The 27986-nt window shown below is 38.6% G+C and overlaps 1 protein-coding gene across 3 annotated transcripts in view; it reads right to left on the bottom strand.

Annotated features, from left to right (window-relative positions):
* The window catches only part of UBE2Q2 (ubiquitin conjugating enzyme E2 Q2), a 66293-nt gene extending 40519 nt beyond the window's left edge, over nt 1–25774 (bottom strand). The window contains exons 1-4 of one of the 3 annotated variants that reach the window (XM_078448923.2): nt 25271–25774; nt 13681–13782; nt 8859–8963; nt 1230–1286 (exon numbers count right to left, since the gene is read on the bottom strand). In XM_078448923.2, the coding sequence (XP_078305049.2) occupies nt 1230–1286; nt 8859–8963; nt 13681–13782; nt 25271–25459 (453 nt within the window). In that variant the 5' untranslated portion in view covers nt 25460–25774. The remainder of the gene's footprint in view (nt 1–1229; nt 1287–8858; nt 8964–13680; nt 13783–25270) is intronic. The other 2 variants (XM_060617941.3, XM_060617942.3) reach the window with 2 other exon arrangements.
* Nucleotides 25775–27986: the final 2212 nt, after the last annotated feature.

The following is a 27986-nucleotide window of genomic DNA, read 5'->3' as shown; positions in this document are numbered from 1 at the left end:
TTATCTTCTATTCACCTATCTTAATCTGACATCTTTGAAGTCCAGGCTCCTGTCTTTCTAGATTTCTTTCCCTAAATGCTGCTGTCCCTTCTTTATATCATTTTGAAGGGAAAAATGAAAAGTACATAAACTTTTGAATGTCTACTTCATTGTACACTGAACCCATGGAAAAGGCTTAAAAACATGAAATGCTTTTAACATTTAACTCTATCCCTAAAAAGTCACACAAATTACAAATTAGATGTTAAGGATTATTTTGCTCCCACACTGACAAAACAAACCCACAACTACTTCTTTAGTTTTAAGGCATTCTAAGAAGTGTATTTTACATTTAAGATTTTCCAAATCAAGAAAAGAAGGTAGTAACTTGAATTAACTCTAAGATCCAAAATGGAAAAGATATTTTAAAATCAAGACTGTGGAACTCAAATACCTTTTATGTGGTCAATGTAGAAACCTAGATCTCCACTCTGAAGTCTGCATTTAAACACAAAGCCTCAGAGCTGGAAAACCTCTAAAATTGTATCCGTGAGTGGCAATTAAACTGGTCTAAAGTCAAAGTCTTAGAATTTGCCCTACGAAATTCTTAGATGATTTTTCAACAGGAGGTAGCTTTACTACTTCTAGTGAGTAGTCCCTGAAATGTTCTCAAACGCTCAAATTCAGAATTTTTTTTTCTATAATATTTATTTTGGGGGAGAGTGCAAGCGGGAGAGGGGCAGATAGAGGGGGCAGAGGATCTGAATTGGGTTCTGCGTGGACAGGCTGAAAGCAGCGAGCCCAATATGGGGATCGAACTCACAAGCTGTGGAGATCATGACCTGAGCCAAAGTCGGATGCTTAACTGACTGAGCCACGTAGACCCCCATAAATTCAGAATTTTTAAAACTTAATAGTTCCTCTTCCTAAAAATAACCAAGTACAGGTTAAGTATTGATTACTATTAAACACAAATATTATTTTAATGCTAAATGTTAATAAGAGCTTTTATTTGTTAGGAAATCAAATCCAAAGACATCAGATAAGTGATTTGCTTAAAACCATTAAAGTGTTATCATTAATTAAAGCTAAAAGCTGACTTTAGAAATTACACTCAATTTCAAATACCATGTGCTTTGCATTATTCCACATTAACAAAGGCTTATAAAGGAGATTAGAGAATTATTAAAAATGTTCAAAAATGAAGATTTAGTATTTATAAAATGTGATTTTTTAGATAAAACACCTACTTCAGCCATCTCTTCTTCTTCCTCTTCTTCTGAAGTTACTTCTTCTGTTGTCCCATTCTGAAAAGGAAAAAGAATTTGCTAGGGCTACACAGAATAAGCACACACTGAGTACATTAGAAGACTTTAGGGACAAGCTATCATTCATCTGTCACTAGAATTCCACTGAAAGAACTCATTAAAGTTGAACATTTACTTTTAAATCCAGGTTTGATGTGACAAATAATATTTATCAGTTTTTTAAAAAGAAACAAATTTTGAACAATTCAACTTAATAGATGCTTTGGGAATAAACAAAGGCAATTAGTCAATTATAAAGCAAAACTTCAGAAAATTCTGAAACATTCTAAAGAAAACATTTTACTCATATGGCTATGTACATAAGGTTAAAGCTACTGACTTCTTCCACTTAAAATAAATATCCCAAACTTTGGTTTCCTTAAAACAGCTACCTTTTTAACTTATATTTTAAAAGGTCAAATGTGTTAGTTATAAAGAAGTCGACCTTTCACAAAACTAAAAATTATAAAATGATCACCATTTTACTATAGAGCCACTTTTCTTTTTTACATGTCATTTATCACAGAATACTTCTCTACAAGACACAATTTGCCACTCATTCACAAGGAACCTGATGGGGTTTAAGGAAGGACCTTCATAACTAGTTTTCGCAGAGCTCAAAAAGACAACTTTTCTAAACCAGAGCACAGTTGTCTACAATACAGTGGATAAAGTTAGGACGATTTTTCTTTCTTTCCAGAAATACTTGCTGTATTTGTTCCAACTACAGCTGGAACAAATTTATTGTTTAAGAGGCCTAACTTGATGGCCTCTTAAGTGTGGGTATCAGAGCCAGAGAGAAAGGCACATTTTAAAAAATATAACTCAACACAGCAGCAAAATCACCTTTTCCTTTTACTCAGAGGAGTTGAAAAGTCTGCCTGCCAGAACCTCCCCATTCCCATGTCATAGGCAGAGCATAGGTGTACAAGTCAGCGGGGGAGGAGGCCATAGCAGAAAAGAGTGACAATTGCAGAGGACAGTCACATCAACCATTGACAATGATCAATGGTATGCCTCATCTATGCAGACAGCCAAGTATTGCCAGATATTTGAAGAAAACCAGCAATCGGGGGGGGGGGGGGGGGGAAGCACCAAGTTGAACAAACAGAACAGGTGACCTGAAGCATTATTAATGAAGAAAATAAAACAAAAAAATCTAATTGGAATCTTTAGCAATACTTGAGAAGGTATTACATCCACAAAATATAAAAAAATTTCTGTGCAAAGGAAAAGGCAATTCTAGGAAATCAAAAAGATTCTATCAGGAAAAGAAAAAAAAGAAAAAAAAAAAAGATGAACAAGATGACCAAGTTGTGACATTGCTTTAGAACAATGGAGAAAAAGGATACAGGGGATGGGAGAGGAAGGGGTACAGAAAAAGAAGAGTTAAGGGAAATGGGAGATAGGAATACAGAGAATTAATATTCATCTGTAAGACTGAGGGAAAGAAATAAGAGACAAAGGCTGTCAAGCTAAAGAAAGACCTCAGATATGAAGTGGCTGTGAATGCCCCAAAGGAATATTGAAAAGTAAAATTCTGTACTTCACAGTTAAAAAAAAACAAAAAACACCTACCAATGTCCGAAAAGAAAAATTATAGAAAAAGAAGAATCAGGCATCAGGATTTTCACCTGCAGCAATAAATCCTGGAAGATAAAAGTGTAAAGAACCTAGAAGACACTCAATTATGAACTTAGAATTGTGTATGTAGTTCCATCAGGACAGGCACGATTCCTGTGTTTCTTTCACCTCTGTATTCTCAGCACCTATGGAGAGTACTTTACAGAGTCAGATAGGTAGGTGTTGAATAAATAATAAAAACAGATACTGAGTATTCAAGGAACACTCTCCATATACATTCCCAGAAATCCTTTCTAGAAATAAAAACAGAGGACATGATTCAGGGATATATTTTTGGAGGTGGGAAGCAACCATGGAATACAAGAAACGGCAATAAGCAAAGACATAATCACACCAATGGTTAAGTTGAGGCAATTGTTGATAATTCAGCTGGGAAGCCATATTCTCTGACCAGAGAAAAACTAAAAATAGTCCAAAAGCCACCTAAGAATGTTAAAAAATTTTTTCTAAAGAACTCTTAAGAAGAAATTGACCCTCATGTCCCAGTAATCCAACTTCTAAGTATGTGCCCAGAAAAATGCTTGCACAGGTGTCCCACGAATATAGAGAAGAATGAACATGGTAGCACTATTGCTTTTATTTTTTTTTCAATATATGAAGTTTATTGTCAAATTGGTTTCCATACAACACCCAGTGCTCATCCCAAAAGGTGCCCTTCTCAATACCCATCACCCACCCTCCCCTCCCTCCCACCCCACATCAACCCTCAGTTTGTTCTCAGCTTTTAAGAGTCTCTTATGCTTTGGCTCTCTTCCACTCTAACCTCTTTTTTTTTTTTTTCCTTCCCCTCCCCCATGGGTTTCTGTTAAGTTTCTCAGGATCCACATAAGAGTGAAACCATATGGTATCTGTCTTTCTCTGTATGGCTTATTTCACTTAGCATCACACTCTCCAGTTCCATCCACGTTGCTACAAAAGGCCATATTTCATTCTTTCTCATTGCCACGTAGTATTCCATTGTGTATATAAACCACAATTTCTTTATCCATTCATCAGTTGATGGACATTTAGGCTCTTTCCATAATTTGGCTATTGTTGAAAGTGCTGCTATAAACATTGGGGTACAAGTGCCCCTATGCATCAGTACTCCTGTATCCCTTGGGGTAGCACTATTCCTAATAGCAAGCTGGAATCAACTCCAATGGATAAAAATGTTATGGTGTATTCAAACAATGAAATACTGAAATGAAAAAGAACTCCAGCTACACATAATATGAATAAATTCAAAACACAACGTTAAGCAAAAGACAGACATGAAAGAACACATATGACTCTTAACATGAAGCTTAAAAACAGGCAACAGTAAACCACATTGTTCAGAAAGGTACATGTAGATGATAAAACTAGAGAAAAGGAAAAGATTAGCATAGAAGGGAATGATTATCTGGAAGGAGCCTCCAAAAGGTTTCTAGTGCTAGCAATAGTCTGTTTCTTCACATGGGTGGGGACTGGGTGGTCATTCCCAGGTATTCACTGTAACTATTACACTAAACTTATGGACAAAAGATGGAATCAAACCACTCAGGAAATACAAACTATTTAGAAAATAAATACACTACATTTTAAAACTTATGCAATGAAATCAAATAGCGCTAAGAAAATGTATACTTTTGTTAAAAAAGCAATTTAAATCACAATGATCCAATAAACTAGAGAAGCAAAAGGAGAGCTAAGACTCACACAAAAATAAAGAAAATTAGATTTAAAAAAATAAAAGGACTGATTCTTTCAAAAGACCAATAAAACAGACAAGCTTCTGGAAAGTAATCAACGATAAAGAAAACAACTTTAGAAATGAAAAGAGCTTCATAACCATAGATTCAAAAGTATAAATGAAGTCATCATTTTTTTAGAATCTAAAATTACTAAAACTGACTAAAGGAATGGAAAATATGAAAACTAATACACGGAAAAACATGGATCAGGCTCAGATTTTCATTTAAACCAGGGTTTCTCAACTTTGGAAGTACTGATAATTGGTGCTAGATAATTCTTCGTCATGCACGACTGACCTGACATTGTAGCACATTTAGGAACATCCTTCTTCCCACAAAATGCCAACAGCACCCCCACCCAACCAGTTGTGACAACCAAAATTAACTCTGGATGTTTCCAGAGGCCTCATGAGAGGCAAAATTGGACCCTGCTGAAAATTTTATTTAAACTGCCCTCGATCTTAGAAAAAAACACACAAAGCTTACCAAGTCATCTTACAAGACTACATAACCTTGATACTGAAATGAAACACAAGAGCCTAAAAAGAAACAAATAAAAAGAAGTATATTACAATTGCACTTAAAGTAGAAAAAGCCAAAAATAAAGTATTATCATATCCATCATGTCCCTCTGGCTGCCACCTATGCAGGTGCTGAGTATTTATTATGAATACAAGGATGATTCACAACTAGTAAATTTCTTCACACAATTCACAAATTATATCTCTACATAGAATTATATGCACAATCATGAAAAAACAAGGTAGATCTACATACACTGTGTCCATAATGTATTGTTAAGTGAGAAACCTAAGGTGCAGACATTCCACAGAGAGAAAATTGAACATAGAACATAACATATTTCTCCCATTTTCTCTCTTTCCTAAGTCTCCACTAAAATTATAGTGAATAAACCCTATATAAATACACAATGATAACAAAAAAGGAAGTGGGGCTACCAGCAGTAAAGAATTCACTCATACTAGCATATGACAATACATGGAAGAATAGTAATTAATGGAGCAAACAAGTAAAATAGGTTAGGGGATTATAGGAGGCTAATTTGTCCCAGAGCACGCTGGAGAGACTCAAGACTCTAAGACACCCAGTAACCTGGACAGTAGGAGTAATGAATAAGCCAGAAAACAGATTAACCAAAAGCCTATACCCAGAACATATTGTCCAATCCCCAAACACACTGCTCCCCCTTATGTCCTTAAGCAGAACCCAGGCAAACATATCTACCTTAAGCAGGAGATTAGAAGGTTTCATATCCAAACAAACCAAATAAACCAATTCCAGCTGACATTTATTATTATACCAGGAAATACAGGGCTGGGGAAGTGGGGTTGGAAATCCCTTTAAATTCCTCCTAAAAAGCTATCAGTTGACAAGTCTTGGCCACAAAGAACTCTCAGTCATCTTTTTAGTATCTCTCTAAAGGAATATATGAATAAGAAAGGGAGGAAAAAAAAACAGAAATATGAATGAGCAATATAGAATAAATAGATATTTGAGGAAAGTCTTCAAAAAGAAAAATTAAGACCAAGATGAACTAGAAAAAAAACAAAACTTATTAAAGAGAAAATAGAGATGGTAGAGAGGGAGAGGTTAAGGGTAGCTTACCTTAAGGGTGGCTCCTTAAGGACACTTATGAATACAACTATAAATCAGAAATAAAATGCTATGAATAAAGAATCATCAGAGAACAAGAAAAAGCTCTTAGAATTTATGATATATCATTGGAGAGGACCTCCAATGAACCACATCCCTAGCATTCATCCCCTTATCTGGTCCCCTCCCAAAGCCAATCTGGGCTGGTCCCATGACTTGCTTTAACCAATAAATGTGGTAGAAATGACACTGGGCCAATTCCATATCTAAGCCTTAAAAAGGCCTGACAGCTTCTACTTTTGTGCTCTTGGAAGCCAAAAATTAAAAATTCTGACTACCTTCATGAATAAAGAGAAGCCAAAAGAAAGGGTCCATCCAAGAAGAGGATGAGATGCCATGAGAAAAGATCTGGGTGAAGAAATACCAAGGTACCACACATATGAGTTAAAAAGCCATTCTGGACATTCCAGAGCAGTCATGTTTCCAAATGACTACCAGTCCCAGCCACTATCTGACTGTGCAAGTGAAGCCAGCAGAAAAAAAAAAAAAAAACAACTGTCCAGCTAAGCCTAATCAACCCACACAATTGTAAGAAACAGAATAAACTAAGTTCGGGGTAACTGGTTAAGCAGCAATAAATCAAAGCCAAAAAGTTTTGCTGTCCAAATAATATATTCAAAAATATATTTGAAAAGATAAACTTTTCATATTTGAAAAGAAAAAACTTCCAGAATTTTAAATTAAAAGATAGAGACAGAATATGGAGACAATATAAAAGATACAAGGACTCAAGTAAAGAGGTCTAAAATCCCATTAGTAGGCATTCCGAAAATGAATAAAGAAAATGGAAAGGAGAAAGTTATCACAGAAAAAAATACAAGCACACTTAACCAAGGAGAAAGATTAAGGAGTCCACTTAGGAAAAAGACCCATCCATACTTAGTGTCCAGCAACAGGGCAGGGGGTGAGGGGTGGGGGTGGGGGAGAGAGAGACCACAACTAAAAATACTCCATTGTAATATTTGAGAACACCAAGGAAAAGATGAACTCTTAAAAGTTTCCCAAGTTAAGCATAGAAGAGTAAGACTTAAAATGGCATCAGGCTTAAGGGGCGCCTGGGTGGCGCAGTCAGTTAAGCGTCCGGCTTCAGCCAGGTCACGATCTCGCGGTCCGTGAGTTCGAGCCCCGCGTCAGGCTCTGGGCTGATGGCTCGGAGCCTGGAGCCTGTTTCCGATTCTGTGTCTCCCTCTCTCTCTGCCCCTCCCCCGTTCATGCTCTGTCTCTCTCTGTCCCAAAAATAAATTAAAAAATAAAAAATAAAAAAAAAAAAAAATAAAATGGCATCAGGCTTAAACAGCACCATTGGCTAAAAGATGACAGTGCAGTCTTTGATATTCTGAGGGAAAATTATTTTCAACCTAGAACCACATATTCAACCAAACGATCAAATGTGACCATAAAATGTAATACTATGTAACATTTATTTGTCATTTACTATGTGCCAGGCACTGCTCTAAATGATTTACATGTACTAACTCATTTAATCTTCCTAGTTTCTCCCAAATATAGGTACTACTACTATTTCCCCCATTTCACAAACAAATTGATGCACACTGTGGTTGGGTAATTATCCCAAGGTCAGACAGCTAATAAGCAGCAGAACCAAGATTCAAACCTATAGTGGTCGGGCCATATATTTTTAGATGTTAGAACTCAGAAAGTGTACTACTCCTTCATGCTAGGATTCTACTTGAGGATGTACTCAGGCAAAATGAGAAAGGGTAAGCAGAAAGGTAACATGAGATCAGGTAACAATGGATCCACACTAGCAGAGGAGACAAAAATTTCAAATGACAGCTACACAGCCAGACCAGAGAACAACCTGCTAAGACTGGTGCAGAAGAACCAAAGGCTCCAAAGAGACAGAACAGAAAAGGGACAGGACACCACTTTCTAAACTAAGAATTATTATAAGGAGGACACTGCAAAAACAAAAAGCTCTTGTAAGAATGTCGTAATAGAAAACTCTATACCACAAAGTCCTAATGATAAATAATAATTCATATGACTAAATGTAACGGTGTTTTAGGAAGGGGAGATGGCCCGGAAGCTGGGTGGTCTAAGAGCTAAATCCTTATCTACTTATAGTACAAAGTCAATAAATTAAGCCGTAAATAGGTAAATCTGGAAATCCAGAAAAATCAGAGGTGGTGGTGAACTAGTAGGCACTTCAATAACATACGGGTTAGGCCTTAAGAAGCACAGATAGGCTTAAGGAGATGGCATTCCAGGTGAAGGTCAATGAATAGGCAAAGGCAAAAAATTGAAGAAGAAACAGTTATGGAAATCAGGAATGTTAACAAAGACAAAAAGGTAGCTGGTAGTCCGGGGGAGGCAGTTGTTTCCCTGGTCAGGTCATAGTAAATACCAGCAGCTCCAAAGACTAAAAAGGTTATTTTTAGTACTTAAAATAAAACAAACAATTCAACAAGACTAACTTCTAAATAATTTGTATAATAAGAAGAAAAATTATCCTGGTTTTACTTTTGCTTGAGACAATTTATTTTAGCTCTTGAACACTAGAGAATTTTTACTTTACCTGACCCGTGGGTATTGGTTGATCTAGCATCTCAACATCCAGGAGCTTAGGAAGGTTATATAATCTGCAGAGTTCACATATCAACCACTTCAATTGCTGACGAAGCTACAAAACACATTTCAGTAAATAAGCATTATGTTAAAGAGCCCTTAGAAGACATGAATAATGCTATGACTATTGTAACCAATCCAGTAGGAAATGAAAAGTTTGTTACTGCTCAGTTACAACTTACAGATAAAATAACAGTCTTTAAGAAATATTTTTAGGGGCCCCTTGTATAAGAAAGTTACTATGGCCTGGGGCACCTGGGTGACTCAGTCGGCTGAGTGTCCGACTTTGGCTCGGGTCATGATTCCACTGTTCATGAGTTCGAGTCCCGTGCCAGGCTCTGGGTTGACAGCTAAGAGCCTGGAGCCTGCTTTGGATTCTATGTCTCCCTCTCTGTCTCCGCTCACACTCTGTCTCTCTCGCTCTCAAAAATAAACTTTAAAAAAAGAAAAAAAGAGAAAGAAAGTTATGGCTTGAGTACAATCCCTACAACTAATACCTAGCAGAATGACAACAGCAAAAGTGCCTGAAGGAGAGCTCTAGACATTGTCCAATTTTCAGTTGCTAACTTCTTTTCTTAGAAACTTACAACTTCAGACAAGAATACATTTACATTAATGAGGCTACAAAATATAGAGGCAGTGTTGTTACACATGGGTTATCAAATTATACATTCCAGTCATATTCATTTACAAGTAGAGACAAATGTTGTCTAGCAGACAGACCCTTGGAATCTAGAGGAACTTGGATACAGCATCTAATTCCCTGAGTTTTTGAGGGTCCCCATCTATAAAACAAGGAAATTGAGAACTTCTTATAATGGTAAAGATTAAATAAAACCTTCTGGGAAAACATTTGGCACTTAGTAGGTTCTTAAGCATTTGTCTAAAAAAAAAAAAAAAAAAAGGAAAAAACTCACTAGGAAAACTGCATGGAATAACTCAGTAAGTTCCCATTTTTACACCCAGGTTGTTTCGTAAATATATTTAAGCAAAGAAGGTAAATTATGTTTATGAACATGTCTTTCATTGTTGGAAACGAACAGTTTTTAATGTGTAAGTTTAGGAATTGTGGTCTAAGAACCATGTTCAATACTTAGTAAACTTTACCTGGAACTAGTAAGGTAACTTATTTCACCTGGTCAGGAATAGTTTCCTGGATGTCTCTGATCAAGAAAAGAGATGAAGAAGCAGGTTTATGAAGGACTAAGAAAACAGAAGATTAAAATGGGTTAAACAAAGCAAAGAATAAGACTTTCCAAAGTAGTCAAAGGAACAAGCAGAAATTAGGAAAGCTGAACAGTAAATTAGGATTAAAAAAAAAAAATCCTCAAGCTTAAAAGGCAGCAAAGCCCCTGTGGATTTACCCCTCCAACAAGCTCTGCTTTAAGAACATAATGAAGATAAGAAAGGGAGACCTGGGGGCGCCTGGGTGGCGCAGTCGGTTAAGCGTCCGACTTCAGCCAGGTCACGATCTCGCGGTCCGTGAGTTCGAGCCCCGCGTCAGGCTCTGGGCTGATGGCTCGGAGCCTGGAGCCTGTTTCCGATTCTGTGTCTCCCTCTCTCTCTGCCCCTCCCCCGTTCATGCTCTGTCTCTCTCTGTCCCAAAAATAAATAAAAAAACGTTGAAAAAAAAAAAATTAAAAAAAAAAAAAAAAAGAAAGGGAGACCTGGACACAGACCCAGCCACTCCAAGTCCTGGCAAAGAAGAGTGCTGTGGCAGTGCTGTGGGAAGAGCAGCAGTGTAGTAGAGTCATACCAAGCAACAGGAAAAACAGGGTTGTACATCTTTCAGGAATTTCAGTTTCACCCTCCTCCCCCACCAATCCTCCCAAAAGCATTTGAAGGACGGAAGAAACTAAGATGGTTGGAAAAGATTTAAGAAATATTTAGAAGGTATTTAGAAACTTACTAGGTAGTTTGGGGAGGGGAGGTGTCAGGAAATATAGGTATAAAAAAACAACTTTTAGTTCCCAGTTTCAGGCACAGGTGTGTAAAGCTTCATTATTTCATTTTGTCCCACTCACAATCACAAAAGAGAGTTACTGAAGGGAAACTTGATGGGGGTGGTAGAGTACTTCCAGGCAGGTAAGTTTAAATTCAAATGTAATCATTTTTAACAGCCATGGCACATCCAAGTGAGATTCCCTGATCTATGTGATATATAAACAGTTATATGGGTTTGAAACTTAGGAGATAAATTTTAGCTAAAGATACAGATTTAGGAATCCCTGGAATATAGACTATAATTTAAATAACAGTAGTCAAAGAGATTTCTCAGAGAAAGCACAGAATGAGAAGAGGCTGACCAAGGGAGAAGAGCTCAGGGAAGACCAGGGGAAACAGGAGACAGTAAGTAATCTGATGCAATTCTTCGTAAGATTATCAGTTCCCAGAGGACAGGGATAGGACTTGACTTTTGTATCCACCACTTATCACAAAGCCTGGCATAGAAGCCAGTCAATTAAAAACAAAAACAAAAAAGCTTCCATGTGTTCTATTAACAGTTTCCTGTATACACGGGGGGGGGGGGGGGGGGGGGGGGGAGTATGCATAAACTCACATAGATAGCACAGATACAGTTTTTTGTTTACAACATTGTATGCGAAAGGGGCCAGGTTATAAACAATATTCAGTGCCTTGCTTTTTCACTGGTAGATCCTAGAAAGTTGCATGTGTTTCTATGGAAAGACTGGCTGCATTCTTTTTAATTACAATATAATATTATATCATAAAACCATTAACAGTAATTTTTATTTAATCAGCTTTTTACTGACAGACTTTAAGTAATAAAGGTTTGTTAAATGGAGAAATGTTTTAACAAGGGAACAATCAACAGTTTCTAAATGGTGCAGAGAGATCAATGTTAGGGTTAAAGGAGTCCCTGGATTTGGCAACTAGAGATAAAAAATCTTGGTTCAACAATGAAGACAGAATCCAGATTATAATAAAAGAAGTAAAGCAAAGGTGAGGAAATACAGCTTATTCTGTCAAGAAACTAGGTTATAAAATAACTGGCAGAGACTATTAACAGTAGAGGGTGATTTGTTTTTTGTCTTTTATGTAAATATATTAATTTTTTAGAATAAAATGAGGCCCACTTTTATGCTGTCATTTTGAGTATTTTTGGACGAAAAATTTTAGATACTGAAAAATAACCCAGTCATTTCTACTATTATAAAACTTACACCTTTAGATCTTTTCAGAGGTAACCTCCTAAAGGAGATAGCAGTAAGGAGGCTATCTTTCCCTGTCCTGTCACTCCCCTGCTACAGATGTGAATATGTGTGTCTAGCTTTTTACTTTTACCTCTAACCTTCATGGCTCTCCAGATCGACTTTTTTTTTTTTTAAGTTTGTTTATTTTGAGAGACAGAGACAGAGACAGAGAGAGAGAGAGAGAGAGCGGGGGAAGGGCAGAGAGCGAGAATTCCAAGCAGGCCCTGCAATGTCAGCACAGAGCCCGATGTGGGGCTCAAAGCCACAAACCAAGAGTTCATGACCTGAGCCAAAACCAAGAGTCTGAGGCTCTGAGCCACCCAGGGTGCCCCCAACCTACTTGTAAAATACTCTTCAAACGGATGTTTTTCTGTTAATTTTAAGCATAAATGTGTTTAAACCACCTATAACTCATTTTGACAAAAATCTGAGGTAAGATTCTAACTTTCCCCAATGGTCAGTTCTCCCAATAGTATTCATAGAATAATCTACCTTTCCTTTTATTTTAACTCATTTTAACTTATTCTGAATTATCAATTTCATGACTCTGTTTCTAAACTTCTATTGTCTTTGTCCAGTCCAGTGCCAGTATACAATATTTTTATTTAATATCTTTTGGACAACTCTCATTACTTTTTTCAACTATTATTTTTTTATTATTTACTCTTTAAAACAAACTTTAGAGTCATTTTGCCAAGTTCCAAAAATAAGACTATTGGGACTTTTAGGGGAATTAACTGCATTCAATTTATAAATTAACATGAAGCTATGGAGATAACTGACATTTATAATACGGAGTCTACCCATCTAGGAACACAGTAGTCAAGTCTTCCATGTTAACTTTAATAAAGGATATAAAACTGTATAGAATATGACCTCAACTACTTAGAGTCTATGTATTTTACTAGCAAGAGAAAAAATACTGCTAGAAAATAGCTATCATTGTCAACAGTGGTTATATCAGGCAAAAATATTGTAAAGGATTTTTATTTCCCTTCATTCACTAAGTTTTCTTACAATAGTTGCTTAGTTTTATAATAAAAAAGTTGTTAATTTTTTTTTTGTAAAATGGAAAGTTACATTTCTTGGTACATTAAAAAAAATCCCAAAAAACCAAAAACACTTTTTCTGGCTTTTACTGCAGTTACAGACTCCTGACAGAGAAAGCAATTCCCTAACACTAGCATTGATGTCATTCTAGCATTATTTCCCCTCACATCCACCTCAGTTCTTTTTCCCTTTTTCTACCTTTTACTTTGGGTAGTGATCCCTACCAAAAATGCTTGGTTGGTTTAATAATCACAATTCATTGAAAAGAGACCACTTAATTCACCTAAATTAAAGTTTAACTAATGGGGAATAAAAAAGATAAATCAGGTAGTAAATAGAATTTGAAGGCCAGAAAACAAACAGACAAACAAAACTGGTCTTCAGCTCCTTTAAGATTATCAAATAATCATTAATCAGACTTTTTTTTATTATATGATCTCTTAACACCTAAGTTCTATATATAATGTTTTTGAGGAAAAAAGAAAGTAGCTTGGCTTATTTTCTCACCGAATTGTTGTTCTTAGTGTCTTCTAGACGTTCCAGAACTGATGTCAGATTTGGGTCATCGGAGTCCACAAACCATATTGGTGAAGAAGACGGGTAAGATTCCTGTTACAAAGACACCTATGTTAAACACATTTTCATACCGACTAACCTAGATATGCAAATACACTACACCACCCACCAAATAGCACAATGACCATGGATTTAAGTAAAATATATCAGGGGGAAGAAAAGCAACACATTAACATCTATGACTGGAGAAAAGTTTCTTTTTATGGATATTTTTTAAAACAAAGTTTTATGGTATAATCTTGCCTGCTCCATGTCAGATAATCTATAAATTTAAAATCAAACAAAAAGAGTTTACCCAGCAAGCAGTAGCATTTAAAATAGAAAATAATACACTGCAAAAGTTATGTTTTATCAAAAGCTGAAAAAAAAAAAAAAAAACAAAACGGTACTCAAGCACCAGGAAGATGGACTTCCTTCCCTTACAAAGAATGGTCAATCATGGCCTGGATTCTCCAGCTTTAACATTTTTTTAAGGGCTTTAAAATCTGGAATCATAAATAAATCCCTCAAAAAGCAAAAACAAAAGACAAAAAAAAAATTAAAAACAAAAAACCTCACAACCTTGAAGTATAATCTATAAATTTAAACCATACTCACTTTTGCCTTTTAATATAAGAAAGCTACATTTAAAAAAATTTTTTTAACATTTATTTATTTTTGAGAGACAGAGAGCAAGGGAAGGGCAGAGAGAGAGGGAGACTCAAAACCTGAAGCAGGCTCCAGGCTCTGAGCTGTCAGTACAGAGCCTAATGCAGGGCCCAAACCCAAAACCGGGAAATCACGACCTGAGCTGAAGTTCAATGCTTAACCGACTGAGCCACCCAGGCACCCGGAAATCTACATTTCTAAACTTTATCTAGATGAGATCTAACTCCATTTTTAAAGGTAAAGCAAAGGAGTACAAACTAGGCACATGTTTTTAAATCCATATAGACGTTAAAATGCTTTTTAAAAATCTTCTCACTATACTCTCTGAGCAATTATAGAAGTTACTTTAAGTTTTTCTCCATTAGAAAATTGGCCCTAAAAAAAAATTTAAAAAAAAATCCCATTTAATTTTGCCTTTTTCCTAATAATTTTTATCCCTTCTCAGACTATAGAGAGGGATGTGGTTTCCAAAGGAACAGATCTCTTTAATTAGGTTAAGGTTATTTCCTAAATATAGCCAGTGTTAGAAGGCAGGACAAACAGCAATATAGCGACCATATGCTACATACAGCTTTCACTTGCCATTAGAAGATGGGCTTTTGAGACAGGCATTCTTCTTGTACAGCCACTGTCTGTGTGCTACAGCTCAGAGGTCAATGATGTTCTTTAACACTGTAGTGAGCGACCTCTAAAACAGTCCCAATAATCCTACCTGGTAATTCCCTCCCCTAGACCTAATGACTCACTTTTAGCAAACAGTACATCAAATAATGGGATGTCATCTCTAGGATTAGGTGACAAAAAGATGAGAACTTCTGTGTTGCTCACCCTCTCCTGCTCTTTTCATTTTTTCTGACTGAAGCCATCTCCCTATTGAGAGGCAAGAGACAGTGCAGCCTCTGACCAACTGCCAGCTAGAAACTGCAGCCCTCAGACCTGAGGCCTGTAAGATTAATCCTACCAAAAACGATATGAATGAGATTGGAGACAGATTCTCTCCCAGTCTCACTTTGAGAGCACTGCAGCACTAGTCAACCCCTTTACTGTCTTGTGAGAGACTCGGAGCCAGGGAACCTGATAAGCCATGCTCAGATTCCTGACCCACAGAAACTGAGATAATTTTTGCTGTTTTAGGCTGCTAATTTTGTTACAGAGCAATATATAACTAACTCGAGTTCCATAAAATTCCAACATTTTATTCCATTGCAAACTGGGTACTATCAAGAAATGCTAGTTATGTATTTTTAAAAGCACAATTACATATGTTGATTTTTAAAAGTTAATGAACAAAGCACATGCTTTTACCTACAATAGATATTTACTTTGTTCATTTGTACTGTTTTCTATTGCAAATTAGGGAAAAGTCATTAATACTAGATACTAGCAACAGAACAATTAGATTCTAGACATGGAAAAACAATTTTGCAGAACAGGATTAAAGCAGCATTGCTTTAAGAACTATAATCTCAATTTCATTATAGTTCAAGCCAAACGGAACAGAGTATTTTTAAAGCACTTTACCAAGTATTCTTTGAAGAACAAAAAATTGTACTGAAGGAGGATATCATTGTGTCTATTTGGTAATGGTTTATTTTGTTTTCCCACTCCTCTAATTCTCATGGTGTCCCAAATCTCTACACAAAAAGAAACTTGGTCTTCAAAATTAATCCTATTCTCAAAGAAAACTATTTATCGAGTATTGCATTTTCCTCTTCAAATTCTTCAGCCAAGTTTAGGAACATACCACTAGACCTTAGTTTTGTATTTGCAACCTTAAAAACAACAGTAACAACAACAACAAAACCTAGATTTAGAATTTCACTGTGTAGATTACTTCTACATAAGCAAAATAAAATATATGAACTGTTGCTCTGGACTAAAACCCCTTAAAACCATATTATGAGAACTGAAACAACAAAAAATTATTGAGACCAGTTACCACCCATGACATGTTCTTCCATTCCTATACATGGGAAGGTAGGATATATAGTTGATCTAAGCAACTATGTCAACAATTTTCAAAGTGGGGCCCTTGAACCCCTAGGTCCAAACTACTTCTACAAGAATATAAACTGCCTTTTTCAATGTATTGACATTTGCACTAAAGGTATGCATACAATGGTGTGTAAAACTGCTGGAACCTTAGCACAAATAAAGGCAGTGACACCAAACTATACTTATAGTCATGGTATTCTTCACCACTATGCATTCAAGATATTTAAAGCACAAAGAAAAAGGTGTTTTAGTTAAGAATATCTGTGAAGAAGTTATTTTACTAAACCTCAAATCCTTACATAGGTCTTTTTAATATGGCAACTGATGAAATGGAATGCACACATGAAAACTCCTACGGAATACTTGAGAAAAAGCATTTACGTGACCGAGCTGTGAAGTAAACTAACCACTTTAATGGAACACCAATTTTACTTGAAAGGATGACTGACAGACAATGGTTATTTCAACTTGGGTTTTTGACAGAGGTTTTCTCAAAAAAAAAGAGTGTTATTTCAAGGAAAGCAAAGGACAGTATTTATTATTGCCAATAATAAAATTCAAGCTTTCAAGCAAAAATTAGAATTTTTGAAAACCTGTATCTACCACCATGAGCTGGAGAGCTTTATCTTAACATAATGCTTTCATGTTATATAATAAACATATCAACATTTAGAAGATTTCAGTGAACGTATTTTCCAAATAACCAATGGATGTTATAAATCATGCAAGGGGGCAGGGGATGGACTAAATGGGTGATGGGCATTAAGGAGGGCACTTGTCTTGATGAGCACTGGGTATTATATGTAGGTGATGAAAATTCTACTCCTGAGGCTATTTTACTATATGTTAACTAACTAGAATTTAAATAAAAATTTTTTGGGAAAAAAAAACATGCAAGAGAAGATCCATCCATTCACAGTTCAAGAAAAACCTAATTTTGGTGAAGTATTCAAAAAGAATAACTATAATTGTTTAAATGGCTATTAAAATATTTCTACTTTTCCAACCAAGTGTCTGTGAGAGGCTGAATTTTCTTCATAATATTTCATTCAAAACAACATATCCCCACAGAGTGAATGTAGAAAGAAATGACAGGCCAGACATCAAAGACATTTATCAGAAATGTAAAATTATGCCACTATTCTCACTAAAATGTTTTGGTGTAGAAAATGTAGCCATTTTTCATAATAATATTTTTATTAACATGTAATGGGTTTATTTCAATGAATATTTTAAATATTTGTTTTAATTTCTAATAAATGTTAACATATAACCTACAAAAACAAAGGCTCCTTGGGCCCTCAGTATACTTTTAAATAGTATAAAGGAATCTGGACTCCAAAAAGAATAGCTACCTTCTCCACACCTCCTCCCACTTGGCCCAGAATGTCTTCCTTGGAAAAAACATCCCTTCACCATTCTATATTAACTGATGTGGTTCCACTGGAGCTAGTTTTCCTAACTCCTTCCCATCCTCCTACCTCTTTCCCTTGACTCAAAACTTGGTCACAGGGCTCTAATGAGCCCATTCCACTCCCAGTGATTAGCGGTCAGGTGGGCTTAACCAGGCAAATCTAGGTCTTCTCTGGGACTAAAATTCTCTTTCTGGGAGATCTGGAGTCATAAGGACAATGCTGGCCAGCCTGGGATAGCCAGCATTTATCTTACCAAAACAAAAAGGGTTTATATAAACCCTTTTCTAGAAGGTCATAGATACTAGTATTTTCTGCCATGACTTGAGACTGCACACTTGCTAACATTTTTGCCAATCTGTTAAATAAAAGGTTCTACCTGGAAAGGGAAAAAAGTTCCTATACAATATAATTTGTTAGAGCTCCAGAAACCAGTTCATCAGTAAGAATGGAAAGCCATCACTTCTAGGAAAGTCTCAAAGGATAATGTCCTCCATGCACAAGATTTAGCTCTAGCTATTTATGTCCAAAACATTACTTAAAATAGAAAAAAAAAACAAAACAATAGAAATCACCTATACGTCCAATACCAGGAAACATGACAAACCCCATGTTACAGTCCTACAATAGAACACCACATGATAATGGAGGACATTATAGAGGAATAACTTATGACAGATCTACAATTCTGTCAAGTAAAAAAACAGATTACAAAACAATCTGACATTTAAGGGAGAGGAAGTCTATATAAGCATAGGAGAAAAAAGAAGACAAGATATATATCAAAAATTTGATAGTAGTGTCTTCTGAGTGGTAAAATTACAGGTGATTTTTTTTCCCCATTTGTGCTTATCTGGTTTCTCAATTTCTTACAATAATAATGTCTTGTTTTCTACATTATAAAACATCCACCACCACCACCACCTCTGGAAACTAAGTGTGCACAAACTTTGCATCACGTTCAAGGTTTGTTCAGTGTAATATTTAAAAAACAATCTACTTCGGGGATGCCTGGGTAACTCAGCTGGTTAAGTGTCTGACTCCTGGTTTGGGCTTAGGTCATGATCTCATGGTTCCAGGGGTTTGAGCCTCAAGTCAGGCTCGGTGCTGACAGTACAGAGCCTCCTTGGGATTCTCTCCCTCTCTCTCCACCCCACACCCCTGCTCCTGCTTGTGTTTCTCTCTCTCTCAAAATAAACTTTAAAAAAAAAAAAAAAAGACAATCTACGTCGAACAGCATCCAAAATTATGACCAATAGATTTAAATCTAAGCATACTCTCAATCTCTCAAATATATGAAGCATTTTAATTTTTACAACTAAACATTGTATATCTTGAAAAGATAGTTTCTGTACTATTTCTCTTTAAAATAACCTACAATGTGCCAATTTTAAGCACTTGGATGGTGCTCAAAAATCTCAATATAAGTTTAAACAGTTTTCTTTACATTGTATGTTTCAGTGCTTATAACACAGCTCTTTTTCACCACAGTTATGAAAATTTTAGACCTAAATAAACAATTATCTAGGCATCTAATTACTCAGGACCTTTTTTCCTCCTATTCTATTAGTTGTATCAGGCTTGCAGGATGAAGTTGTCTGTGACCACCACCATAAAGGTTATAAGGGAACAAATTTTCAAACAAGTTCATCACCACTACCATTATCACCATAAAATGTTACATTATCTTAATCTGAGGCAACACAACTCAAGGTTAATCAAACCAACCTCTTAGCCCATCATTGCTTATGAAAATTATGTCTAATTCAGAAATAACTTGTGTCTACTTTCTACGTAAATCCACTAAGAGATCAAAGTGTGGCTCAACATTAAGCACCCACCAGCAAAACTGCCTTCCAGACTGCTCAGTTTCTGCTATCTTTCCAAATAATAGAACATAGAACATGGCCATCTCCAAGGACTTCATAACTTTTTGAAAACTGGTGCACAAAACTTTTTGCTGAAGTTTCAGAGGTATAACAGTTGTAATTCTTCCAGAGTCCAGTTATGGGACACACTACTTTCACATTCTGTTGTTCAGTAAATGTGGGGTGGAGAACAAAACTGACAGAATTACCTTATAGGACCCTAATAAAAGTCTAACTGCTCTGACATTAAAAAAATAAAAAGCTACCAAAAAAAAGAAATTACTCCCTGCTAATCATTTTATAAGTACACAACTAAGTAACATGATCAGAGCCCACAAAAGCAGAATGAAAAATCTAATACCTGGTGAAAGAAAAATACACACATACCCTGTAATCTGAAAAATACTTAAGTGTTCTGAGTAGCAAATTACAGCTAATCAAAACATCACTGTAAGTAAACTGAGGCAGAGAAAGTAAAGGTGCTGAAGAAGAGTCAAACCACCCAATGTGCAGAAACCACTAGACAGTTTCCTTGGTCCGGAGACTGCTTTGTCTTTCAGAATAATCTTTGAGAAGAGAACACAGAACACTGTTACAACAGCCTTGGAAAAGGGAACTCTGGTTCATCACTCTGGCTCTCCAGGAATGCTTTACTTTTGGCAGGGACTGTTTGTCACTTCAATTCCCCACCCCTCAACTAGCTGACATTTATCTAATACTATCCTTTTCCAGGTCTAAGGAAGTTTAACAAAAAATCAAGTTACTAAGGGTATATACAACATTCATAAAATGGAAACCTAAGTCTCCTCTTCATGCATCTGTTCTTTCAAGGGCGGGCATAAAAATGGGAATAAAGGAAGATAGATAGATAACAACTAGGAATTTGACTCTATACTATAAATTGGTCAGATGAATGGAAACAATGATTCCTCTGACCCGAAAGTACCACTAAGGTGTTCAACATGATAGTTCTGCTATTTCCAAACGACTCTCCAGGAGTTCAATTTGGAAAAGTAATCTGTCCCAGGAGGGCAGACCAAAGAAAAAGTCTTGGACTCTTTACCCAAGTTGTTCATGATTTCCTTTGTATAGCCTTGGTGGGGTGTAATCAGTGTAAAGACTAGAAACATGAAAAATTAAGAAATTAACAGCACTGATTTATTTCCCATGTAAATCTGTTAGAAAGCACTTTTCAAAATAAAATGTTATTCAGCCATCAATTTCATAACTGTAGAGGACATTATTCTTGATAAAAAGCTTTCCTATATAAGCTTTCAAGCAGGACAAAAAAGTATTATCTACTTTATAGAAAAATACAGTACAGGAAGTGATTTGCTTAAGGTCCCAGCTATTAAGTATAGACTAAACCTTTTTCTCTCACCTAAACTCCAAGCTCTAACATTTGTTATTTTAGTGTCTGGCTGTGGGGGCAGGGAAGGGAAGGGAATTTTTCACAATGATGAACAGAAATGTAATTAGCGAAACAAAAAAATGCGCTACCACACATTTTACCACTGGCAAATAGTCACTCATGCAGAAAGAGTAATGGTTTATGCTACCCAAACAATAAAAGTATGAAGTTTTATTTGTTTACCAGCTAATTTACATCCTGGGGGGGATTTTTCACTCTGAAACAGTGATTCCCTACCAAGAGTTACCAGATGCCAAGAAGTCCATAAAAGGAGTAGTGGAGTTGCCAAGTCACGTTAGATATCTCAAAAGGACTAAAAGAAAGCCATGTATTAGCTCCCAATAAGGCCACGCAGGTTATTAAGACAAGCTGCTTTGCTTTTAGGGGTGAGCATAACAACTGGATGTTAGCGCTAACTAGCTATTAGATGTTTGCATGACACTCCCTCATATCAGGAATTCACAGAAAACAGTAAGAAAAAGACTCCTTGAGATTGAAAATAGCATTCTTTCCCTTCATATTTAAGATTAGGACAGATTTATATAACAGTAAAAGATTTACTTCAATTCCCTTGGCTTATAGAGTAAAACATCTGTTTTGTTTTTTACTTCTTAAACCTGTATTTCATATGAAGTCAAATTACAGATTTCCTATCTAGTGACCTTTTAAATCTTAACAATTGTGGGTAGAGAGACAGAGAGAGAGAGAGAGAGAGCGCACAAAGAGGGCAGAAGGGAAGAGAATCCCAAGCAGGCTCCACACTCAAGCACAGAGCCCAACATGGGGCTTGATCCTAGGACCACAAGCTGAGCTGAAATCAACAGCAGGATGCTCAACTGACTGAGCCACTCAGGTGCCCCTAAATATTTAAATATTTCTTGATGTTACATCTGCACTTTTGACAAACTCTTTGCAGTTAACTTACACAGTAAAGATTTTTGTTCAAACAGAATATAGCTAAAATGGTGGCCTTATAGCCAATAGGACAGATATTTACTGAGCATTTACTGAGTGGAAGATAAAAAGCATAATTATAGACTATTCTTCCCTGCTATCATAAAAAAAAAAAGACAATCATCTAAAACTATTATAAACAAAACATAAGAAAACAAGGGGCATCGGGGTGGCTCGGTTGGGCATCCGATTTTTGGCTCAGGTCATGATCTCACAATTCGTGGGTTCAAGCCCCACGTCAGGCTCTATGCTGATGAGCTCGGAGCCTGAAACCTGCTTCAGATTCTGTGTCTCCCTCTCTCTCAAAAATAAACAAATATTTTAAAAACATGTAAAAAACAACAACAGAACCCAAACAGTAAATAGTAAGGTCTACAGAAGGGAGGAAGGGAAAATAAACACTAGTATAAACTGAATATAAACTCATAGAAGAGCCTTGATGGATGGTCAGACATGGAAAGACAGATTGGAGTGGGGTAAGGGGCACATTCCATTTGGGAAAAACTTATGCAGAAACCTGAAAGAAAAAGGGGGCACAGTATCTTTAGAAGATTATTCAGAAACTGGCATGCATGAGTGTAAGGAAACAACTGGTGAGGTACTACTCACTCAAATGTTAAAGAAACTACATAAGTATGTTTCTTGGTGAGCAATGGAAAAGACAGTCTGGTATACAGCAGAGCTCAATAAATATTTGGGAATAAGAGAAAATAAGAAGAAAAATTAAAGAATAGATCAAACTCGTTACTTTTTTTTAAGAGCTATAACCTTGTAGAGAATAGCAATTCACAAACACAGTAGATACGTGTGGCATTTGAAATCCAGTTCCATTTTTCTTTGCTCTTTCCCTCTAAAAAATGGCATGGACACTAGCAAGCCATTCAGATTTTATAAAAACACTTACCTATGCTTAAAGGGTCTTTATCTTTTAGAGATACTCACTGAAATATTTACAGATGAAGTGACAGGTCAAGAACCTGCTTCAGAATAATGTGAGGTGGGGTACAGATGAAATAAGATTGGCCAAAAATTTATCACTGTTGATTGAGGCTGAGTACATGGAGGTTCTCCACACTATTCAACTTCTGTGTAAGTTTGATGTTTGTCCACAAAAAGTTAATACACATTCATACACACTGAGCTTCCATCATAATTATCTTTGGATAATATCTGTCATAATTTTGAGTAGTTACTACTATGGTACCATTATACCAGTCCCTACCAAATCCTTTCACTGGGTGTCTCTCATTCACTCCTTGCTCCACTTCCTAATCCGGGTCTTCACTCAATACTTTGTGTGCAGCCTACTCCTATCAGCCTATTGTATGGTTCTCAATGTGGGCACTGCTGGCATTTGAAGAGGAATAATTCTTTGTTGTGGCAGACTGCCTGAACATTACAAGACACCTGGCATCCATGGACCCCTGGCACTAAATGCCAGCACAGCAGCACCACCACCCTACAAGCGATTGAGATAACCTAAACCATACATACACATTTCCTAATATCACACACTAATTAAACCTGTAGTGAACTACCCCTAGTGCTAGATGGGAAACACATTTTTCCAACTTACTACCTCAGTAATTTAGTAGCTCCCCACAGCCTACAAGTTCAGTACTCTATCATGCAAACCAGCCCTACCTTTTCCTGGTCATACCCCCAACTTCAACCAGAATAATCACCATGCAGGCCAGTCTCCGTCATGGTCACTACTACTTCCTATTTCCCATCCTTGGAAAATCTTCTCCTTTACCAGCCTCTATCCCCATAATTTGTCAACTCCTAAGCAAAGCACATTTTCTCAAGCTTTGGTGTTTTGGGATTGCATTTCCTCTGCTTAAAATGCACTTCACTCCAAGATTCAACTCACCTGTGGCAGCCCAACTCCACTGTCAGCCTGTCACCAAAGCCTTCTCTGAAGCACCACCCCACGACCAAACTCAAAATTAATTGCTCTTTGACTTTCAGAATGACACCACAGAACCTGGTAACACTTTGTTATGTGAAACTCCTCCCCTAAGATTTAGTTCTGAAAGCAGGGAATGCTTGGTCCAGTTTTGCAGAAACCAGTCAAAACCTAGAACAGAACACCTATATGTTCAATAGATGGCTTCTCTCTTCAGTACAGCACTTGTATTTTTCTTTCAAAAATACACCCTATTCCCCCAGATATTCTTTCTGAAAATTATTTTAAGGTCAATTATCATAACTTTAAGGCCTTTCCAAACTCTGGAGTACCGGGCACACTTTAGGCACCTGAGTAGCCAGGTGCCTAAAAGCACCAAAAGGACTTCACCAAAAGGAATCAAAGACACGAGACTTGAAGGAACATGAAACTACCACCTTGACTCCTGTTATAAGGACCATCCATATTCTGCAGTTTGTAACAATACCCTAAATCAATTTCACCACAGTTTAATCACACACGGTCACGAAAAACATTCAATATTTCAATTATCTTACCAAGTCCCGGGTTTCTAACAAGCTTGCAACTTGAAAGAGTAAGCTTTAAATCGTCTTTTTGGCTTTGGGCAACCTTTTGGCTGCAAATAACTCATTACTTACACACAGGAGGAGCTATGTAAGCAAACACGGATACCACCACCTGCCGAATCCAGGTACAAAGCACCTTTCAGAAACACGTACGCGCGGAGCCAGGCCAGCAGGAAGGGGATAATTCAAACAGTACCAGAGGCTGCATTCTAAACTTTTTCCCCCTCGAATGCATCAGTTTTCAATAGCAGTTTTTCCTTAACACAAACTTAAAAATAATTGGGTGAATAAGCAGGACCAGGAAAACCTGACTGAAGAGTAAGGCGTTAAAACTGGAGGGCCCTTCCCCGCCGGGGTTCAAATAGCCATAGCCGACCGGCCTCGCGTGGCCCCGGGAGCAGGCCGGCGGTGGGGAGCCATGGCGACCCGGCGAGGGAAAGGGCCGCCGCAATCTTCCAACCCGAAGCCCGGAGACGGGAACCTACGGGGACCAGCCCCAAACCCAGACCCGCGGAAAAAGCTGAGAAATGCGCCGCCCGCCTCCTCCCACCCAAGCCTGGAGCCTGCAAGGCTGGGCCTGGGCTGGGCCCCTTGCCGGGGGATAGGGGCGGATTCGCCCGGCCCGGGGACCCGGGAACCAAGTGGCCTCTACAGGACCGACTCCCCTTTGTCCGGGAACTCAGGGGACCCCTTTCCGCCTTCGCCTGGCTCCGAGGGGCTGAGCCCGGGCGCCTCACCGTGATGTTGCAATGGAGTGTGAGCGGCGGCGACGGCGAGTGTAGGCTGCCGGGCGGTGCCGCAGGCGGCAGCAGGAACTGGCAATGGAGCTCGTCCAGCTTCCAGCTGACGATGCGGAATCGCTCGTGGTTCTTATCGAAGATGGACGCCAGGAACTTCAGCTCTGCCTTGAGCCCTGACACGGACATCTTCCCCTCATCTCCGGCAGGAGGGGTGCGAAAGGGGAGCCGGGCCCGGGGCCGCCGTCACGGCCGCGACCGCCCCGCAGGGCCGGTCCGGGACCGCGCTCTTGCGGCTCCGCCTCTCCCCGCCGCCGAGGCCCGCGTGGGATGGCGGCTGAAAATGGCTAGGGACACCGAGGCCTCGGCCAGCAACTGTGTAGCGAGCGGCCGGAGCGGCTGCTCTCTTTGTAACTGACTCTGCCGGCAGGGGACCGCGGCCCCGCGGCTTAAAAGGGCAACAGCGACACCGCCCCCGCTACCGACTGGGAAAGGGCTGCCCCCACCCCGCCCCCATCCCCTCCCCGCCCCGGCGCGCCCCGCGCGCCCCTGTTCCGGCGCGTGCACGCGGCCTGCGCGCGGGCCCGCCTGGCCGCCCCCTCCTCGCCGTGACCCAACCCTCTTCCTCCCCAGCCCATCTGCTTCGCTCCTCGTGCTCTAAGACGCGAGGCTTGGGGCCAGCTGGCTCCCAGGTCCCTGATTACCTGGAGGAGCAGGAGACCCCTGCGCGCCCCCGCTCCCAAGCCTGGGGCGGGCCACGTGCGCGGCCTATTGCGCCGGCCACGTTGGCGCTGCTGCGGACGCGCGCCGGCCCCTTGGGGGCGGCTCCTCCTCTAGGCTCTGAGCACGCCACCCACTCACCTGACCCAGGCCGGGCCCTAATGGGAGGCGGCGGGCGGCGGGTAGCTCTTTGGACGCAAATCGGCCCACTTACCTTCATCTTCGCTGCTCTAACTCCAGTCCTAGCCCCACTTCGCTACCCTGGGTTCCTGCCAGGGCCTTTTTTCTCTCTTCCTCTCCTGCCTTGAGTTTTTGTCCTGTTTCCCAAGTTTAGGGAAACCCTCCACCTCCCATTGAGGCAGGGCTGGCCTATTTTCAGTAAAGTCTTAGCTCAAATGTCATTTCTGAGAGGGCCTCCCTGACCGCCCAATCTAAAATAGCCACCCCTATGTCACATCATCCTATGTTATTTTTTTTTCCTCTCAGCACCTATCACCATCTGATATTTTTCTTGTTTGTTCATTGCCTCTGCCCAAGGCGAATGTCTTACTCAGGGTGGTATCCCCAGGATCTAGAACAAAACCTTTCGTAGACACCCAGTGTTACGGAATGAATGCTCCTATCTGGAATGCCCAGCACTTAATACAATCGGTGGCACATTCTAGATGGATGAAGGACTGTATGGCAGTCCAAAGGAATACAGTATAATTGGGCAGGCAATAGTATGTTTAGTAATACGTACTAGAAGCAGTATCCATCCCATAAGTGTGCAACCTATGTAGCTGGACAGGGCTGCTAGCTTAAAAGGAGCTTGTGCTTGGTTTAATGCTCTGCTGTAGCCCTTTTGAAGTCCTTAATAACTTTTCAACAAGGGGTTCTGCATTTTCCTTTTACACCTGTCTTGACTGGAGGTATCTAACTCTCTCTGCTGTCTGAATGTTTCCTGCTTTGTGATCTACAAGTGGTTCCTGGTCTACTGGTCCCTTAGATGACATAATACAGAACAACACAGGGAGATATTAGGTCCACTGAATGAGGAATATTTTTAAAGTTTTTCTTTTCATTTACTTCTGAAATATTGTATCATATTATAGTGCTTCTTAATTTTCAGGGAGTCACAGACCCTCCAGAGAATTTAATAAGTTATCCATTTTCCTGGGAAAAGATCTCTGCATATAAAGTGTTGTATCTATGGGGATTCATGGTCCTGACACTAGAGATACCATTATGAATTGGGACCAAGAGGAGAAGGGGTTCCAGTCCTGAGGTGTGAGGCAGAAATAACTAGAATACTGTATTGGCACTAGTGCTGGGTTAAACACTGGAGTGGTTTGCTGCTTGCTTTTTCCTTCAGTGCCCAGTACTCTTGGGACCCTAATGGGCATGGTAGTCATGAACAAGGATTTCAGACAAAGGGGAACAACCTGTTCAGAACCTAATGACTCTGAGAAATAAAATGCTCTAAACAAGTTATTTAATCTATCTAAGCTTTATTTTGTTATCTCTAAATTGTTATGAGTAAATAGCTTTATACATGAAAATGCTTTTACTAGTTATATTTCAGATATAAACCTATAAATATCAACTTCACAAGCATTTTTTGAACATCTGCTCTGTGCCAAGCCATAAAGGGCTAGACAGAATAGAATCTGAATTCAGGATGCTTAAAGTCTAGCTTTGGAAACAAAACACTGTTTCCAGATGCTTTAGGCTGCAGATAACAGAAAACTGTGACTTACAATTGCTTGGACAATAAGGAAATGTATTACTTCACATAATGGGAAGTTCAGAGTCAGGGCAGGCTCCAGGATTCGTGATTAGATCTTCAATGATATGAATAGACCAGATTCTCTCCATCTTCTTTGTCAGGATGAGAGAAAGGAGGCTGTAGAGCAGTTCTTGTGGGTTGCACCTAGACATGACAATATCCAGAGACAGAAAAGACTGTTTCTTCCATGTCTCCTTCTAAGACATGGGGACCTTTGCAAGATTCTGC

This window comes from Panthera onca, chromosome B3, assembly GCF_046562875.1.
Source record: "Panthera onca isolate mPanOnc1 chromosome B3, mPanOnc1 haplotype 2, whole genome shotgun sequence".
Classification (NCBI taxonomy): domain Eukaryota; kingdom Metazoa; phylum Chordata; class Mammalia; order Carnivora; family Felidae; genus Panthera; species Panthera onca.
This window is presented reverse-complemented; position numbering and strand designations above follow the sequence as displayed.